This window comes from Chamaea fasciata, unplaced genomic scaffold (assembly GCF_029207755.1).
Source record: "Chamaea fasciata isolate MVZ Bird 193981 ecotype frontalis unplaced genomic scaffold, bChaFas1.0.hap1 SCAF_19, whole genome shotgun sequence".
NCBI lineage: Eukaryota > Metazoa > Chordata > Aves > Passeriformes > Sylviidae > Chamaea > Chamaea fasciata.
The window spans coordinates 8,650,655-8,668,277 of record NW_027094104.1 but is presented as its reverse complement, the minus strand read 5'-3'; the positions used below and the strand labels follow the sequence as shown (position 1 = coordinate 8,668,277).

At 57.2% G+C, this 17,623-nt stretch overlaps 1 protein-coding gene across 6 annotated transcripts in view; it reads left to right on the top strand.

Annotated features, from left to right (window-relative positions):
* SEPTIN9 (septin 9) overlaps positions 1 to 17,623 on the top strand; it is a 134,216-nt gene that overhangs the window by 101,206 nt on the left and 15,387 nt on the right. For 5 of the 6 annotated variants that reach the window (XM_066200839.1, XM_066200838.1, XM_066200837.1 and 2 more), the window contains one exon: positions 14,907 to 15,098. In XM_066200839.1, coding sequence (XP_066056936.1) covers positions 14,907 to 15,098 — 192 coding nt within the window. Of the gene's footprint in view, positions 1 to 7,607; positions 7,672 to 14,906; positions 15,099 to 17,623 lie in introns of those variants that run through there. The other variant, XM_066200840.1, reaches the window with a different exon arrangement.

The following is a 17,623-nucleotide window of genomic DNA, read 5'->3' as shown; positions in this document are numbered from 1 at the left end:
GGGAATCGGATTAAGGCCCCTTTTTCTGCGCGCTGGGCGGATGCTGTGCGGGTGACATGAAGTCTCTCTTTGTCCTGGATGGTATTTCTGGCCCAGCTGCAGTGGGTTAACCCTTTGTCATCCCACACAGTCCTGGTGATGAATGGGCCCTTTGCTAAGCAGCAGGGACCTTTTCCTGGAGCGGGAACACTGTGGGGGCACTGTGGGCTGTGCTGCCCCCCTGCACAGCTGGGGGATGAAGTGCAAAGCCTTGGTGCCTGGCATGGGGACGTGTCTGTGGGACAGGGACCTGCCCTAACACTGCTTCTGCTGCCTTGCTTTGCCATTTTTAGTCTCACTTTATTCCCCAAGATAAATGGATGGGACTTGGCACCCCCGTCCTGCACTGGCACCAGAGGTGTCTCCATGCTGGGGCAGCCCCAGGCTGCCTGGATGGCACAGAGGCACGTGGCTGGGAGAAGGAGGGGACAAAAGTGACAGTGAGAGCAGAGGCCAGGCCAGCTGGTAGAGCTGCCTGTGTGTTCCCTGGAGGGCAGTGACCGTGTCAGTGGTGCTCCCTGGGCACCACTGCCCAGTCTGGTGTGGCTGGGGCAGGAGCATCACTTTTGCGTGAGAGCTGGAGGGCTGGATAACCAGCCAGGAGCAGGGGGATGGCAGGCAGAGAGCATCCACAGAATTCACAGAGTCACAGAATGATTAGGTTGGAAGAGGCTTTCAAGATCATCAAGTCCAACCCATGCCCTCAACAACAACAACACCTCAACTAAACCACAGCACCCAGTGCCACATCCAGTCTTCTCTTAAACACATCCAGGGATGGCGACTCCACCACCTCCCCAGGCAGAACATTCCAGTACTTTATCGCTCTTTCTGTGAAAAACCTTTTCCTAATATCCAACCTACATTTCCCTTGGTGCAGCCTGAGGCTGTGTCCTCTCGCTCTGTCAGTGCTGCCTGGAGAAAGAGACCAGCCCCAGCTGAGCACAGCCACCTTTCAGGGAGCTGTGGAGAGTGATCAGGTCACCTCTGAGTCTCCTTTTCTCCAGGCTGAACAACCCCAGCTCCCCCAGCCGTTCCTCACAGGGTTTGTGTTCCAAGCCCATCACAGGTGTCCCAGGAGCCCTCGGCTGCGGTGCCCAGGATCCAAGGAGGTGTCTTGGTTTGGTACTCGGTGGCTCTGTGGCCAAGCAGAAATGGAGCTGATTTCACGGCCAGGCCCTGGAGTCCGGCGGCTTTGGCCATCTCACACACACCCAGCCCTTGGGTCCATCTGACTTTGTTTCCCCGCTGTGCCGCGTCGTTGCATCACCTTGGATCCATCCACCGTCGTTGCATCACCTTGGATCCATCCACCGCCTGCCGCGAGCCTGGCTCGGCTTGTTTGTTTATGCAAAAGCCGAATGGTAGCAGGAAACGTCCCTTTGTGGTGGCCTGGAAAAGCTGCCAGGCGCACACAGCGCTGGCTCCCTGCAGCGCTGGTCCTGTGCCGTTATCAGGCAGCCTCCTGATAAGAGCAGAGCAGGGATTTCCCCAGAGGGGGTCCTGCACAGTGTCAAAGTGGCATCAGGAGCTCCCCAGGCCTCCCAGCAGTGGGGGCAGTGCAGCCCACAGCCCCGAATCCTCCCTGTGCCCCTCTCCCTGCTGAGTTTTAGGACGTGGTCACTGATGGAGGGGTGCCACCATCTCCCAGATCTGTCCCAGCAGCAGCTGGGCACCGAGCAGGACTCGCTCACAGCGTCGGGAACTGCAGGGAAGCAACACATTTCCCTCCCACCCGTGCTCCTCCTCCTCCCCCCCATCCTCCTGACCTTTTCCCATCAAAAACACAAAGCACTATTATTCGGAGCAAGGCACCTCCATGCGAGGAGACAGCTGGCGCTGCGGCAGCTTGCTGGGGATGGGTTGGTATTAATTAAGCTACAGGAGACAGCCCGGCAGCTTGAATGGAGTTTTCCTTCTTTTCAGGGTTAGGATGCCCTAAATACTTGCTTCTTTACCTCCAAACGGCGTTTATAGGTTTAAAAGGGGCGGCAGACAAAGGAGGGAGAAGGGGCCATTATGCGCAGCTCGAAGGGACGTGTTTCCCTGCACGTGGCCTGCGGGGTCTGTTAGGACACCCCAGCGACTTCTTTGCAGCTTGGTTTGTACCACGGGGTTGCTGTGACCCCCATGGATGTCACTGCCTGGGCATCTCCCCATCTAGAGAGGAGATGCCACTTCGGGGTGAAAGGGTTTAAACCACTGGAACAAGTTTGGGGTGACTCAGGCAGTCAAATTTTTCACTCCCTGCTGTTCTGCCTTGCAAAGTTGATTTGTTTTCACCAAACTCATCCTCTGCCCCTGCTACTGGGTCTGGTTTGACCGTGCTGCTGGTGGTGAGAGGAGCAGAGGGGATGGTGGAGGATGCTGGGGCCACCCTGTGTCCTGCCCTGTGGAGAGCAGACGGAGCCTACACAGAGCTCACACACTAAGGAGCACCTCAGAGAGCCCCAGCATCCTCCACCATCCCCTCTGCTCCTCTCACCACCAGCAGCACGGTCAAACCAGACCCAGTAGCAGGGGCAGAGGATGAGTTTGGTGAAAACAAATCAGCTTTGCAAGGCAGAACAGCAGGGAGTGAAAAATTTGACTGCCTGAGTCACCCCAAACTTGTTCCAGTGGTTTAAACCCTTTCACCCCGAAGTGGCATCTCCTCTCTAGATGGGGAGATGCCCAGGCAGTGGAGTGGGGCTCAGGGATGCTGGTGGGGTGAGGTGCAGAGTTTTGCTTCACCCCTTTTGGGGCATGATTTGTCCTTTGTGATAATCAGCGGGGGTGTCTGGGGGAGCCGATCATGCCCTTGAGGAGGAGGGGTGAAGATTGCTCCTAAGGAGAGCCAAGTGTGTGTTTCCTTGGGCATGGCTGGGCCGTGCCATCTGCAGAGCTGGCCCAGGGATCTGAGCAGCAGGTTTTGGTGCCAAGGCAGAGCTGTCCCTGCTGAGCAAAACCTGTGCTCAGGGCTGAGGTCCTGGCAGTGCCTGGGAGATGCTGAGTGTCCTTGGTGTCTGTCCAAACCAGTCCAGCAGCACCCAAACCAGTGCCCCAACCAGTGCCCCCTGCGAGGGAAAAGGAATTTGGGAAGAATGGGAGGCTCCTTCTTGCTTTTTCCAAATATTTGTGACTGGAAGGAGTGCCTTCCTAGCAAATCCTGGTTCCCTTTTGGGAAGTGGTGGATTGCTCAAGCACGGTGAGGAGCCTCCTGCCTGCCCCGCTCCAGGGAGCTGCAGACTCTCTAAATGTGCCAGAGGAAAGGAGGCTGCTGCAGAGACACTGCTGGGATGTGACACCAGGAGAGGGTGACTCACGCCAAGGACACGGTGCCAGCTGCGCGTGATGGCCGGTGACAGCGTGTGAAATAATTCCTTCCTTCCTTCCTGGAGAGTGGGAGCGGCCTGGAGATGTCCAGCCGGAGGAGACGCTGGGTTTTGGTGTGCTGGGAGCTGGGACAGGCCTGGGTGTAGTGTGGGTTCAGCAGAACAGCCCAGGTGCAGCGATTCTGGAGGGTCTGGGTCCTGCTCCTGGGCAAGGCATGGAGGGGTGGCTGCTCCCTGTGCTGCCTCAGGATGTCCCTGAGCTCTGGAGGGCTCTGGGATGCTCCTGGCAATGCCTGCACCCCATGTGACTGCTGCTCCACTGCCCTCTCTCCCCAGGGAGAATTAAGCCACCAAAGAGCTGCTTTCATGAAGGAACTGGTGGGATACCTGCAGAGGTGTGTCTGATGTGGGCTGCTCAGTGCCAGAAACCAGGTAGCTTAAAAGAAAAAAAAAAAAAGTGCATCATTTATGGACTTGGGAGTTCACTACAGCCAGAGGGGGGAAATGTGGGTCTTAGAGGTGTTCTGGGGAGTTACCCTGCACATGCTGAAGGGATCAGGCTCTGCCTGCCAGAGCCCTCCCTGGGTGGTAACACTTACAGACCTGCACTCAGGCTCTTAGCAAAACTTTGGGGTTGGTTTTAGCTCTTCCTGGCATTGGGGGATCTTTCCTGTTCTTGCTAGAGGTGATGGTGTCTCTTTCAGTGCTAAAAAAAATATTAAATTTTGGTCTTGTGATCTTCAAGCTTGTGTCCTTTTCTCGGTCGTGCTACTTTGCACTGAGTTTGCTGGTGCTCTACCAAGGGCTCTGGATGTGCTTTTCATTCTGCTATTGATCTGAGATTATAAATATAGCTGGCAGAGTTTCCACATGTCTGTCAAAGTCACTGGGGACTGGCAGGTAGTCAGCATTGCAGCAATATTGAAATAATAAAAAATATTTCCTGAGCCCTAACGGTGCACTTTTAACTGGGGATTGCTGAGGTGCAGGAAAATTGGAAGTGTCCCTTCAGCATTCCTGCCAGAGAACACGTCCTGCTTGTGCTGCCCAAGGGATTTGATGTTTTCTCAAGAGCTGGGCAGCTTGTGATGGAGTGAGTTTGCTGGCAGGTCTGCCCACAGGCTGGGTAGTGCTGGTGAAGCTGCCTTCATTTGCAGGTCTTGATTGTTCCTCAAAGCTGGAGATTTATGGTTGGAGCTGGCCAAGGGCAGAGCGTTGCCCGGCACAGCCCAACTGCTGGGCAGTTTGCTGCTGCAAAGGACTGTGGTTGGGATTGTCCCCAAAACTCAGGGACTGTTGAAACCCTCGTTGGTGCATCCCGGAGCATCAGTGCTGCACCACGTTCTGCAGTGAGCCCCACCAGCCCTGCACAGCGTGGCTGTGACATGGGGACCTGCTTTCACCTGCAGGGATGTCCCATAAAGCAGTACAGATTGGATTGTGTAAGACAGGCAGAGGAATCTTCCTTAAGATTCCAGATTAGTTGCAAGACTAAAAGCTGGATCTGTAGTTAGTTCAAATCCCTTGATACAATTTACAACAGCAATAGGCTTTGTTAGAATTGCTCCTAACTCTGATTATTGGGTTTTTCTAAGAGAACAATGAGTTTGTGATTTTAAAACCCTTAATTAGGGGATTTGGATCCAATTCCTGGCTCTGCTGTAGGATTTCTGTATGACCCTGGGCAAGTCACTCATTCCCTCTCCAGTTCATCTGCACCGTAGGGGTGAAGCTGCTTCCTTCCTCTGCCTGTTGGGCCTGCCTGTGCTCAGAAATGAGCAGTGGGAGGACACAGGCAGGGCCCCGTTGTCCTCACAGGAACGGAGATGCTCCTGTGAGAACAAATCCCAGAGTTTCTCTGGACTGTTTGTCTCTCTGCAAGCGCCTCCTCTGTGCAAACACCCCAAAGTCACCAAGAGCTGTCCTGGGGACCAGCCCTGCTCCCAAAGCCTTGCTGCACTTGCTGTGAGGCCAAGGACGACGCTTTGTTGTCCTTCTGAGCTGCTGGCTCACCACCTGTTGCTCCTGGGAAGGGGGAGATACGAGTTGAAACAAAATATTTTCTATTAATTAATCTGGGAAACAACTTGTACGCAGTGTTGAGTTCCCATGTACCCTATTTTTTTCCCTGAGGGTCGTGAGGCCCTGGCAGGGGGTGTCCAGAGAAGCTGTGCCTGCCACATCCCTGGAAGTGTCCAAGGCCAGGTTGAACCTGGTCTAGGGAAAGGTGTCCCTGCCCGTGATTGGAATTAGATGGTCTTTAAGACCCCTTTCAACCAAACCAGTCTGTGTTTCTGTGAAACATCTTTGCAGACCTTCAGCGACCGTGGGGAGAACTTTTCTCTGGTTATTTTTATTCCCTCACAGGCTAGACTAAAGTATGCCCATGACTTCAATCTGAAAAACTTACCTTGGAGGAGTGAGGACTTTGTTCACGTGGCTGAGAACACCGTGTTCACCCCTTTGGTCTTGGTTTGAGCACATGAACCCTGTGCTGATGCTTCGCTCCTGAACAGCCCCAGATGTGGTAACTTGCTGGCAGGGACAGGAAGCCTTCACACCTGAGAGCCTCTCTTTATTCTTTGTGCAAGCACAGCACCTAAGTGAGCTCGGGACAGCCTTTTCCTGCCTTTCTCCAGCTAAAAACAAGGCTGGAGCGACTTGCAGACAGAGCTGCTACTCGGGCAAGCCTGGTTTGGCATCTAGCATTGGATTTTCCTGGAGATTAGAGAGATTAAAACACTAATGCCTACTGATAGGGGTTAAGGCTTTAATAAGTCATTAAAAAGTGGTGTAATCTGGCAGAAATCTGCACGCAGCTGCAGCATAAGCAGATTGAGGCTCCGTTTCCTGCCTGGGTGCTGCGTGGAGGTTTCTCAGAAATTGGTATTTGTGGCGCTTGCTAAAGTGGAAGGATGTGGGCCCTGTCCCATCCTTCCCCCAGTGGAAAGGTGTGGGTCCTGTCCCCATCGCTTGCAGAGCAGCCTGTGCCAGCCTTGCTGGCCATCACTGGAGGAGTGCTGCCAGCCCAGCACGGTGGGGAGGGGCTGCTGCCAGCCCGGTGTGTGTGGTGGCTGTGCTGGGTGGAGGAAGATCTGCCACTGCTGATGGTCTGGAAGCAGAGGTGGAGAGCCACAGGCAGGAGACAGAGCAGGGGTGGCTGTGGTGCCACTGGCACGGGTGGCAGGGCTTGCATCCAGTGCAGGAGCGTGGCAGAGGTGGGGCAGGTAACGGGTCCAAAAGGGAGGACAAGTACTAGCCCTGGGCTTGCAGGCTGTGCAGGGGCTGCGACTCCTCTGGGTGTTGAAGATTGCAGATGTGCACATCTGTCTTAACCCTTTCATCACCTGCAGGCCTTTCTCTGGGAATGCAAATCTGGGAACTGCAGGGGAAAAGTCCTGAGGTACACAGGGTAGGTCAAAGTAACGTGTCAGACCCAGGAGCCCAAAAAAAAAGGAGGCTGGCTTCACCTCGGCTGTGACAGGACAGAGTCCCACCACCGCTGCTGGCCAGCACAGAGGGGACTTCACCCCACACCAGGGTGTGTTGGAGGGAGCAGGGCCGGGTGGTGCAGCGCAGCATCCCCGGCCCCGTGCACATGGCAGCTTCCCTCCTGTGGCTGGCCCTTCCCTCCGCTGGTGGGAGAGGGGTGGGGACATTCTGGCATCGAGGTATACGGCAGGAGGGAGTTGTGGAGACGGCTAATACCTTAATTCAGCTTCGCTGACATCATTTTAGAGAGCAGCCGTGCCCGCGGGGGTCGGTTGACATCTTGTCCTGGCGGATGCGAGACGCAGCCCAGACATCTTCAGCCAGCTGCAGAGCAAAGCGAGCTCCCGGCACTCACATCCCCCCGCGACCGCTCTGGCGCTCTGCTGGGGAATTTCGGGATGCTGGGAAGCAAAAAGCTTCCCTGGGCTCGGGGACAGCGATGAGACCCTGCCCCTCGTCCCTGGAGGGGTGGGTGAACCGGGCTCCTCTCGGCATGGGGCCGCCCCGTTTGTCCCGGCCTCTCTCCTTCCCGTGGAAGTTCCCCCGCACCTCCAGCGTGGAGCCGGGGTGGGACGTGCCCCCCAAACTCCTCTTCCTCTCACCCTTGGCGGGCCCCCCTGGGCCGGGAGCGGCGGGGGGATGGAAACACCGCCCGGGGGCGAAGCAACTTCCCGGGAAGAGGCTCCATCCCCCCGGGCCGGGCTGGAGGGGGAGGAGGCAGGGTGATGGGGGAGGAGGAGGAGGAGGAAGGGCGATGGGGGAGGAGGCGGAGGACAGCGCGGGAGGAGGCGGGAGCCAGCGGCTGCCGGAGCCGCCGCCGCCGCGGGTGAGTCTCCGGTGCCCGGGGGCTCCGTGGGGCAGCGGACGGGGGGATCACGGTGGTGGGGAAGCGCTTTTTTTTTGGGGGGGGGAGTGAATTATCCTGGAGAAAGGCCTGAGAGAGCGGGAGGGGGGTGTGCCGCGGTTCCCGCGGAGGGCAGCGGGGCAGGGCGGGGGTTCGCGGCCGGGGGCAGCGGGTGCTGCGGGGGGCTCGGCCCCGCCTGGCCGCGCTGCCGGCGTTGTCCGGGATCAATGGGGAGCAGTAGATCAACCCCTGCCCTGCCTGGGGGCACCCCCTTGTCCCCTGCCCTGTCTCTCTGGGCACCCCCATATCCCCAGCCGTGTCCCCGTGGTCACCGCGATGTCCCCTGCCCTGTCCCCGTGGCTACTCCCTTGTCCCCTGCCCTGCTCCGGCTGCTGCCCCCGCTGAAAGGGCTGGCGGGGCGGCTGGGGCGCAGCTGCCTTTGGTAAAGGAAGAAAACAACAGAAACAAACAAAGAAACGAAATAAAAATCATCCGTGCCACCCTACCCGTCAAAGAACAAAACCAAGCGGGAAAAAGGAATTTTAAAAGGGGAGGGGAAAAAAATAGGGGGGGGAAAAAAAAAGAAAAAAAAAAGGGGGGAGGGGGGAAGCCGAACTGCAACCCCCGAGATGTGAATCCCTCTGGTTTGCTCCTTTTTTTTTGCCGGAGCTGCCGTCAGTGCCTCGTGGGACGGGGGGCATCGGGGTGCAGCTCGGCAGCCCTGGGCACACTCAGCCGTGCCCGGTGCCCATTCCTGGGGCTTGGCCCGACTCATTCCTTCTGCAGTGTTGTCTGGACAAGCTGAGTTTGGGGAGCGCTGCCCGGCTCTTTGTTTTCACAGCACAGAGCTCTGCAGAGCAGGGGTGACAGGGGTGAAGGCTGGGGGCTGGGGAGGGTCCCCATGCCCCTCCTGTGCTCAGCACCATTGTGCAGGCGGGCTGGACAGGGGTGGATGCCATGCTCAGAGCCCCCATGGGATCAGTTTTGTGGGTGTCTTTGGACCCTCCTGGGCGCAGCCACCCTGAGCCTGTCTGTGGGGAGCAAGGGCCGTGCTGGCTACATGGGGCCTGTTGATGGAGCAGCTTGTGCTGAGGTCTGTGTGCAGGAAGGCTCCTCTCAGTGGGGTGTTCCCAGTGAGGGAGGGCTGCTCTGGGGTCAGCCTTGCTCCAGCTCCAGGGGAAGAAGCTCCTTACAGAGGGAGATCAGTGGGGCCAGAGATCTCTGCGTGCTCAGGCCAAGACTTGGGGTTGTTCATGATCATCTCCTCCTTTTTAAACGTGGAGGCAAACAGCCTAACAACTCTTTGCAGGTTTTTGTAAGTGGTTTGGAGCTGCTGTCTCACGTGGTTGGAAGAAGGAGAATGTCAGACTGTGGGTTGTGCTGTCAGGGCTACACGTGTCCGACCGGGGCGGGGTGGTGGTCAGCCTGGTGGTCAGCCTGGTGGTGGTCAGCCTTACACCACATCCAGGAGCCACGGGCAAGAGCCTGAGGTTGTGGAGCTGGCAGCACGGTTTGACCCCTGGCATGGGCTCCTGCGTCCCAGCCCAAAACCGCTGCTGCCCAGAGCCTGCAGCAGCCAGAGGGTTTAGGATGGGAAGGGAAGCAGTGATGGGGAGGCCTGGAGCATCCGTCTCTTGTAAACAAGAGAGGCAGGAGGGTTGAGCTGCAGAGAGCAGGGGAGTGCTGTGCTTCCGGAGCGGGAGGGGAAGCGCATGGCGAGTGGGGACGGAAGAGCACGTGGCTGGCGGGTACAGCTCGACCTGCACGTGATGTGTGCCCATGACTTGTGGCTCAGGGCTATGACCCTGGCTGGTCACACCACAGCAGGAGTCAGGAATCACTGCCTCCCTTTTGAAACTCTGAAAACGTGGGGTTTGTTCCCCAGGGGAGTAAAAAGGCTTCAAACCTGGAGCATCTTGAGTGCTCAGGAGGCACCTGGCCAGCTCTCTGCTCTTGGGTGGATTTGGTCTAATGGAGCAGGGTTAAGCACACTCTGCTATTTCTGGGTCGTGTTTGTTGGCACCCAGGTGGAAATGCAAGCTGAGAAGGAAACGTAACCGGTTGGAAGTGCAGCCCCGATGCTCAGGAATGCAAGGGACTGACTCAGCTTGGGGCTGGCAATGCCAGCCAGGTGCTGGTGGTTGCAGCTGAATAACAGGAGCGTCCCTTAGTTACAGTTTGGTGCTGCAGGGTCTGTGGCACTGGCTCTATGTGCCAGGCTGAGCCACCTCAGCTTTGGAGTGAGCTGTGCTCACATTCCCTGGCACCCACACGTCCAGCAGGGACCCGCCACGTTCGGCACCGGGGGGTCCCGTGGTCGCTGAAAAAACCAGCAGTGCCTGGGCCATGCTGGGATTGCATCCAGTCCTGGCTTTGCTGAGACTCCTCCTGTCCCCTCAGAAAGGGAGAGCTGTGTCTCTGCCACCTCCTCCGCAGGTTGGATCCGTTTCCAGAGCCTGTGGTCAGCGGCTCAGTGTGCCAAGGGGAGAGGCCCTGGAGGCCGCGCGTGCCGCAGTCCCCGCAGCAGCTGCTCTTGACCAGGAGCTGTGGATTCTCTCTTTGGAGCTCCAGATGTCCCTGTAACACCCTGCTGGCACGATTCTCCAAGAGAGCTGCCCCCAGAACTCGAAAGGTTAGGTGGTTCACGCTTCTCCCGTGAAAACATCTGTGGGTACTCAGCTGCCTAGGCTGTGCTTTCCCCCCCGATACACCACTGTTCACTGCTCTGAACCCGCTCTCTGTGTTTGCACAAACCCATCCCACAAATGTGGAAGCCCATGGCATCTCCAGCGTCTGTTGTGTGGAGGGAAGCAAAGTTATCCACAGTGTCCTGGTCTTGTGTGTGCTTGTGGCTCTGCAGAACTGGTTGCAGCATCATCGGACCGTGGCCAGTGCTTGGTGTTCCCGACATCCAAAGGGTGTTTCCTGGATTTACTCCCCAAACATTGAAGTTTTGCCATTGATCGTGTGTGCATCCATAGAGTGTGCAGTGGTTGGGATCTGTTGATCACATGGCAGAGGTGCAGCCTCCCGGCCTCTCTCTGGTTCCTCTGTGCAGCCACTGAGCACCAGGTCTGTGACCAGCCCCGCTCCAGGACCAGCTCAGCTCTCCCAGATCACCAGCAGAGCATGGAGCTGCCGGGTCCAGCCGGGACCTGGGCTGGGTGAGACATTCCCAGTTCGGCCTCTGCCAGGGTGCTTTGACCTTTGTGTGTCTGCAGCGAAGCCCCAGTCTCCTGCAGATCCCAGATCCTCCGGGAGGGTTACCAGCCCCGGGGCTGTCCTTGCATGCCCTGCCCGCAGTGTCCCGGGCTGTGGCAGCCTCGTGGCACCAGCGCAGCAGCTCCAGCAGCCCCTGGCCAAGCCCATCCCACAGCACACGGCCTCCAGCTGGCTGAAGGAGCAGGAGGGTCCCCGGGGGGCTCCCAGGGGCTTCCCTCCCCACGGGCTGCCTTTCATCTGCTGCTTCACAGATGTTGGCTTTGGCTCGTGTGTGACATGCATCAATTACAGAGCAACAGCCCCGAGCCTTTGGCAAAATGAGCTCTGGAGCAGCTGTCCTGAGTCAGCCCTGCCCGAGCTGGGGCTCTGGCTCTGTCCCCGCTTGGTGCAGCGCTGCCCTGACCATCTCCACATCTCCTGTGCCCACGTGGACAGAGTTTCCCTGGCAGGGAAGCTCTGAATAAGGCACAGGCACTTGTTGCCATGTGCTTGGTGTTTATCCAGAAGCACTCCAGGGGGAGAGAGCTGCAGGCTCTGAGCTCTCTGCCCCATCAGCGAAGGGATGGCCGCTTGTGTGAGGGACAACAGCTGGGTTAAGGTGACAGTGGTGAATCTTGAGAGCTCTGGTCCTGCTCTGGCCAGGGACTCGGTGGCAGTCAGGGATTTCAGACACTAATGGGGTGTTAATTAACCCATCTCTCCTTGCAGTGCTCCAGAAGGGTCAGCTCAGGGACACTGGCTCTGACAGCACCACAGGTTTGACACCGTCCCCTCAGAGAGCACAGCAGGTCAGACAAACCCAGGATGTGCCCATGATGCATCCCAGGCATCCAGTGCTCTGCTCCAATTTATTTCTAAGATCTTTACTTTTTTAGACAAGTGGTTCCTGGGAGTGCTCCCTGCCACCCAGCACAGCATCCCTGTGCTTGGGCCGCACCCTCCTTCTGTTGGCACAAAACCCTTGGAGCCGAGTGTGACACTGGAGTTTTTGCTAAGAAAAGACCATCTCAGTGCTGGGAAGCTGGAGAAAAAAAAAAAATTGCACATTTGAGTTGTGGCATTTCCCTTGGGAGTTTGCTGGTGCTGCTGGGGCATCGGTGACTTTGCATCCCTGCTGTCCTGCAGACACTCCTGGCTGCAATATACTGATTTTATTGTATTTTTCCCCAGTCAGGACCCAGGTGCTTTAAATCAGGGTTCCCCACAGACCATCTGAGGCACATGGGCTGCCCTGCCCTGACAGGGGAGCTGCTCTCCCTGTGGCTTTGGTCTGCCTGGAGCCTGGTGAGCCCTGAGCCCTCCTCCTCCTCCTGAGGGCAGTTTGGTGAGGAGTGTCTGCTCCCTGAGCTGGGGCCACTTTGCCTGCACATCTCCCTGGCCAGGGTCAGGTCAGCCCCCCTGCACACTGCCAACTGCTCCTTGAGGAGCTGGAGATGCTCCTGGCCTTTATCAAGTGGAGGGTGGCTTTCTGCTTTATTTAATTTCTCTGCGTCTTACCTGCCCCGGTGTCCCACTTTGCTGTCCCTTCCTTGGGGCTGTCCTGTGCACACAAGTGGTGCCTGGAGGAGTTAAACCCATTGCACAACCCAGCGCTGCTGCTGGTGGCAGCATATTTTCCACATGATTTAGTTGTCATTTTGTTGGGTTTTTTGGGTTTTTTTTATGTTATGCAGAGATTTTTTTCTACTTTTGGCCTTGCCATTTTGGAATGAGGTTAATTTGGGATTTGTGGTGAGGCCTTGGGCACACTGGGCTGGTTGACTTTGTGAGGGGCAGCGTGGCAGTGCAGTTCCAGCTGTGCAGGGTTCTGCTCCCATGGCAGTGCAATTTCAGCTGTGTGGGGTTCTGCTCCCATGGCAGTGCAGTTCCAGCTGTGCAGGGTTCTGCTCCCATGGCAGTGCAGTTCCAGCTGTGCAGGGTTCCTGAGCCCATGGCAGTGCAATTCCAGCTGTGCAGGGTTCTGCTCCCATGGCAGTGCAATTCCAGCTGTGCAGGGTTCCTGATCCCATGACAATGCAGTTCCAGTTGTGCAGGGTTCCTCCTCCCATGGCAGTGCAGTTCCAGCTGTGCAGGGTTCTGCTCCCATGGCAGTGCAATTCCAGCTGTGCAGGGTTCCTCCTCCCATGGCAGTGCAGTTCCAGCTGTGCAGGGTTCCTACTCCCATGGCAGTGCAGTTCCAGCTGTGCAGGGTTCTGCTCCCATGGCAGTGGAATTCCAGTTGTGCAGGGTTCCTCCTCCCATGGCAGTGGAATTCCAGTTGTGCAGGGTTCCTCCTCCCATGGCAGTGCAGTTCCAGCTGTGCAGGGTTCCCAGGAGGAGTGGGATTCTCTCAGGGACAGCGTGTTTTCTCTCTAGCAGCTCTGTGAGTAATGCTCAGCTGCACAGCCTGGGACTGAGGGTTGGAAAAAAAGTGTTCAAAGTGACCCAGCAGTCTTTGGGATTAGTTCTAGGTTTGTTTTTCCTTTCTTTTTTTTTTTTTTTTTTTTCTGCTTGGCCTATATTAAGCACGTGGAAGTGTGCTGTGCTTGCAGGAAGAGTGTGGTTCCACTTCACAGACCCCAGCAGGGTCCAGTCTGAGACAGCCAGAGGAAAAAGGGATGATGGCCTTGTGTTTGGAGGAGCCCCTTTGGCCCAGCCACGCTCCTACAGAGAGAGGGAGAGAGAGAAAAGCAGGCAGCACATCATCAGAGGCCAGGAATAACTGGGGTGAGATGAGCTGAGAGCTGCGTTGCCGTCTGGAGGGGTGAGGACTTTGCAAATAGTAATGTTTTTATTAATAATAATAAGTGATTAAAAAATAATAAATAAACGTTGCAAAACACTGAGCAACAACAAAATGCTCACTTGGGCTGGTGGCTGCAGGGACCCAGGCGCTGAGCAGCAGCAGCCTGGGGTGGGGAGGGCTCTTAGAAGTGTGTTTTCCTAAAAGCTCCCTCTCTGTGCCTGGAGCAGAGGAGCGTGCTGCGTGTGGCTGATGCCTCCAGGAGCTTACAGGGGACTGGGCTGGTCTTGTGCACTCTCTGCCTTTGGGATATTTGCTGTATCTGCTGTGGGTGATGCAGAGCAGCTGGGGCTGGCAGGGGACAAGGCCACATCACTCCAGGGCACTTGGGGCGCTTTGTCCTTGTCAGCTGCTGCCTGCTGTCTGGGGGAGTAGATAATTCCCTGGCTTTTCTTAAAAAGCTGCTGGCTGAGGCAGTACTTTTACCTTTGCTTCTTCTGAAGAGCTTTGCTAGGCTGGAGCACCTTGCAGGGGGGACAGGCACGCTGTCTCCGAGGGGAGCTGAAGGGTTTGGGTCTCTGAGCAGATATGGACAGAATCAGAGCGAGATCACAGGAGCTCCGTGGCTGCGTGGGTGTTGTCTGGCACAGCCCGTCTTGATGCAGACGTGTTGGGTTTTCCACAAGCCAGGGCCGGCAGACTCTGATCTGCGTCAGCTGGAGCTCCAGGAGGGCACGTGGCAGTGGGTGCCAAGGACTCCCTGTGTCTGCAAAGCCATCCAGCTCTCCCCCCAGAACGTGGCTGAGCTGTTCGCACCAGCAGCGTGCTCAGTGCTGTGATTCCAGTGGTGTGGAGGAGTGGGAGAGGTCTGCCAGCCTTTAGCAGCAGTTTAAGGGCTCAGGGCTGTGGGGCTAAAAGCCTTTGTCACTCCCAGACGTGGACCCAGGACTTTCTGGGTGCTGGGTCGTGCTCTGTGGCAGCAGATCAGCTGCTGTGGGACCTGGTGTGCTCACACCCCCAAGAGCAGCATCCCTTTGCCGTGGCTGGTTTGGTGGAGTGAGCAGGGATCAAGTGAGTGCAGTAAACAGAGAAAGAAAACCCCAAATTCAATGTAATTATTGTGGGAGGAGATCCCACACTCCTCCTCCCTCCCAGCCTGCCGGCACCCTGAGTCTCTGCACTGTTTTATTCCCACTTTGGAGGTAGCAGGCAGCTCCTGTGACTCCCTGGCAGGAGCAGCAGCCCCTCTGAGCAGCCTGTGTTTGCCCCGCAGGTCCCGAGGCCGTTGCCAGCCACGCTCCCGGCATGACGGACGCCCCGCGGGATGCCGGCCCCAAGCAGGCGGCGCCGGCGCGGCCGGACAAGCCGGCCGCCGACTTCGGCTACGTGGGCATCGACGCCATCCTGGAGCAGCTGAGGAGGAAAGCCATGAAGCAGGGCTTCGAGTTCAACATCATGGTCGTGGGTGAGTCACAGAGTCACAGAATCGCAGATTCACCGGGTTGGAAGAGACCTTCAAGGTCATCGAGTCCAACCCAGCCCCGACACCTCAACTAAACCACGGCGCCCAGTGCCACGTCCAGTCTGCTTTAAACACACCCAGGGATGGCGACTCCACCACCTCCCCAGGCAGAACATTCCAGTACTTTATCGCTCTTTCCATGAAAAACTTTTTCTAATATCCAACCTGTATTTCCCTTGGTGCAGCCTGAGGCTGTGTCCTCTCATTCTGTCAGTGCTGCCTGGAGAAAGAGACCAGCCCCAGCTGAGCACAGCCACCTTTCAGGGAGTTGTGGAGAGTGATCAGGTCACCTCTGAGTCTCCTTTTCTCCAGGCTGAACAACCCCAGCTCCCTCAGCCGTTCCTCACAGGGTTTGTGTTCCCAGCCCCTCACCAGCCTCGTGGCCTCCTCTGGATGCACTCAAACTTCTCAATGTCCATCCTAAACTGAGGGGCCGGAGCTGGACACAGCACAAAGCAGCGATTTACTGATGGAAATAAAGACCAGCAGGAGGGGTTTGCATAGCTCAGTCATTTGACTCCTTTGGGACCTGCAGGGTGGCTCAGCAGGGATGACAGTGCCCCGGGGGTGTCCACATGCAAGGAAGGAAGGCTGGAGGGTTGTGTGCCCAAATCCTGCTGCCCACAAGCTCCTGCTCATTAGCTCTCCTGGGCTAATGACCACTGGCTGCAGCACTGCTGCTCTGGCTGCAACTTCAGCTGTGGGGATCTGTGCCCCTCCAGGCCCCCAAAGCCAGGGATGCCACTGTCCTGCAAAACGCTGGCTGTACTGGAGAGCTGGGCAGACACTGTGGGACACCAGCCAAGGGGGAAAAGGGAAAAGAAATGAGGCTTTTCTGCTCTTTTCCAGCTATTAATGTCCGACCTGGTGACCCTTGTGTGAGCTGGGCTGTGCTCGCTGGGGCTGGGCTGGTCGGGCAGCAGCTCTCCCTGCCTGTGTGGGCCCGGGGGGCTGCAGGGGGAGGAGCAGAGTAAATCCCAGGCCGTGGCCAGTGGTGTGGGGATGGGGCCTCAGCATCCCTTATCCTCCTGGGAGGAGCTGTGCAATGTACAGGTGTGATGCCTGTGGGCTGTCCCCCAGGGTATCCTAGAGGTCTGCCTGGGGTTCTGGAAGGGTCTGATCCAGAGTTTTTGCTAATTCTATTAAAGATTTCAGTTTTCCAGCAAGCTCGGTGGATGCTCAGCCTTTCCCATTCTGATACTTTCACTCCCTCTGTGGGGAAGGTTCCCTGGGGCTGGGTGATCACAGCGAGGCTGGTCAGTGCACAACCAGTTCGTGGGGAGGCGTTTTACCAAATCCAGGTCTTTGCTGCAAACAGAGGAATCGCTGCACCGGTCCTGGGAGCCTGAGAGAGAGATTCCCTGTGCTGAGCTCCCATTTCCCTGCTGGAGCAGGCTGCCATCCCTCCAGGAGCAGGCTGTGCTGCCTCAGCACCTCAGCTGTGTGCTGTGCAGACAGGGGAGGGGTGTTCAGGAACGGCTCTGCCTTGGCAGCTCTGTGTGTGGTATGGAGGCCCGTGCCTGGAAAACATTGTTCTGCCCTTGGCAGGCGCTGGGCTGGCTGTTTACAGGCTGGGAGTTCAGGGCAGCATAAACAAGTGGAGCTCTGGCCCTCCCAGAAGATGCGGGAGGAGCAGCACCTCGGGGAAGGGGCAGCAGCCAGCCTTCATCCTGCTGTGCCTCCCTGGGGGTGGGTTCAGCTCCAGGACTCCCATCCAGCCTAAGCTGCCAGTCCTTGAGCTGAAACTGTTGCCATCTCTGTCTTACAGGTGGGAAATGAGGGCAGGGAGGTGCCTTGTCCTGCAGGGGAGGTGGGAACTGAGCATCGCTACCCCGTGGGGGTGACTCCTCACCACCTCCCTGTGATGGGAAAACCCTTTCTCCACTGTGGCAAGGTCCCCATTCAAAAGGGTTTCACAATCCCAGCCAGCAGGCTGTGGTCAGTTTAGCCCCTTGTCCTCTAAAGTTGCAGACATGAAGAGAAACGTCTGAACTTTTAAAAATCCCAACCCCAAAGCACATCTTTTTGCATTCAGTTTTCCTTGCAAAGCAGCTGGAAGGAGAGCAGAAGTGGCCAGGCTCAGCTGCTGGATTCAGCTGTGGGAAAGGCGGTGGGCTGCAAACCAGGGCTGTTAGAAGGGGGCTCTGCCCTGTGCTCAGCTGCCTGTGTCACAGCCTTAGGGTCCCCAGCTGACCCCGCTGTGGCTCAGCAAGGTCACCCTGTGGCTGTGATGCCATGGGACATCACACCCTGGCTGCTGGTGGCTCTCACTTCTGCTCCCTTTCCAGGCAGCTTGGACAGACATGAATGCAGAGACCCACTGCCCGGAGCTCTGGCAGTGTGTCACCCTGATTCCAGCTGTCCCCAGTGTGTCACTCAGCCTTCCCCTCTCCCCAGGTGCTCCATGTAATTGTGAGCAGTGGTGCAGTCAGAGCTCTGTTTTGGCTGTGCGTGCCCAGCTCCAGGCC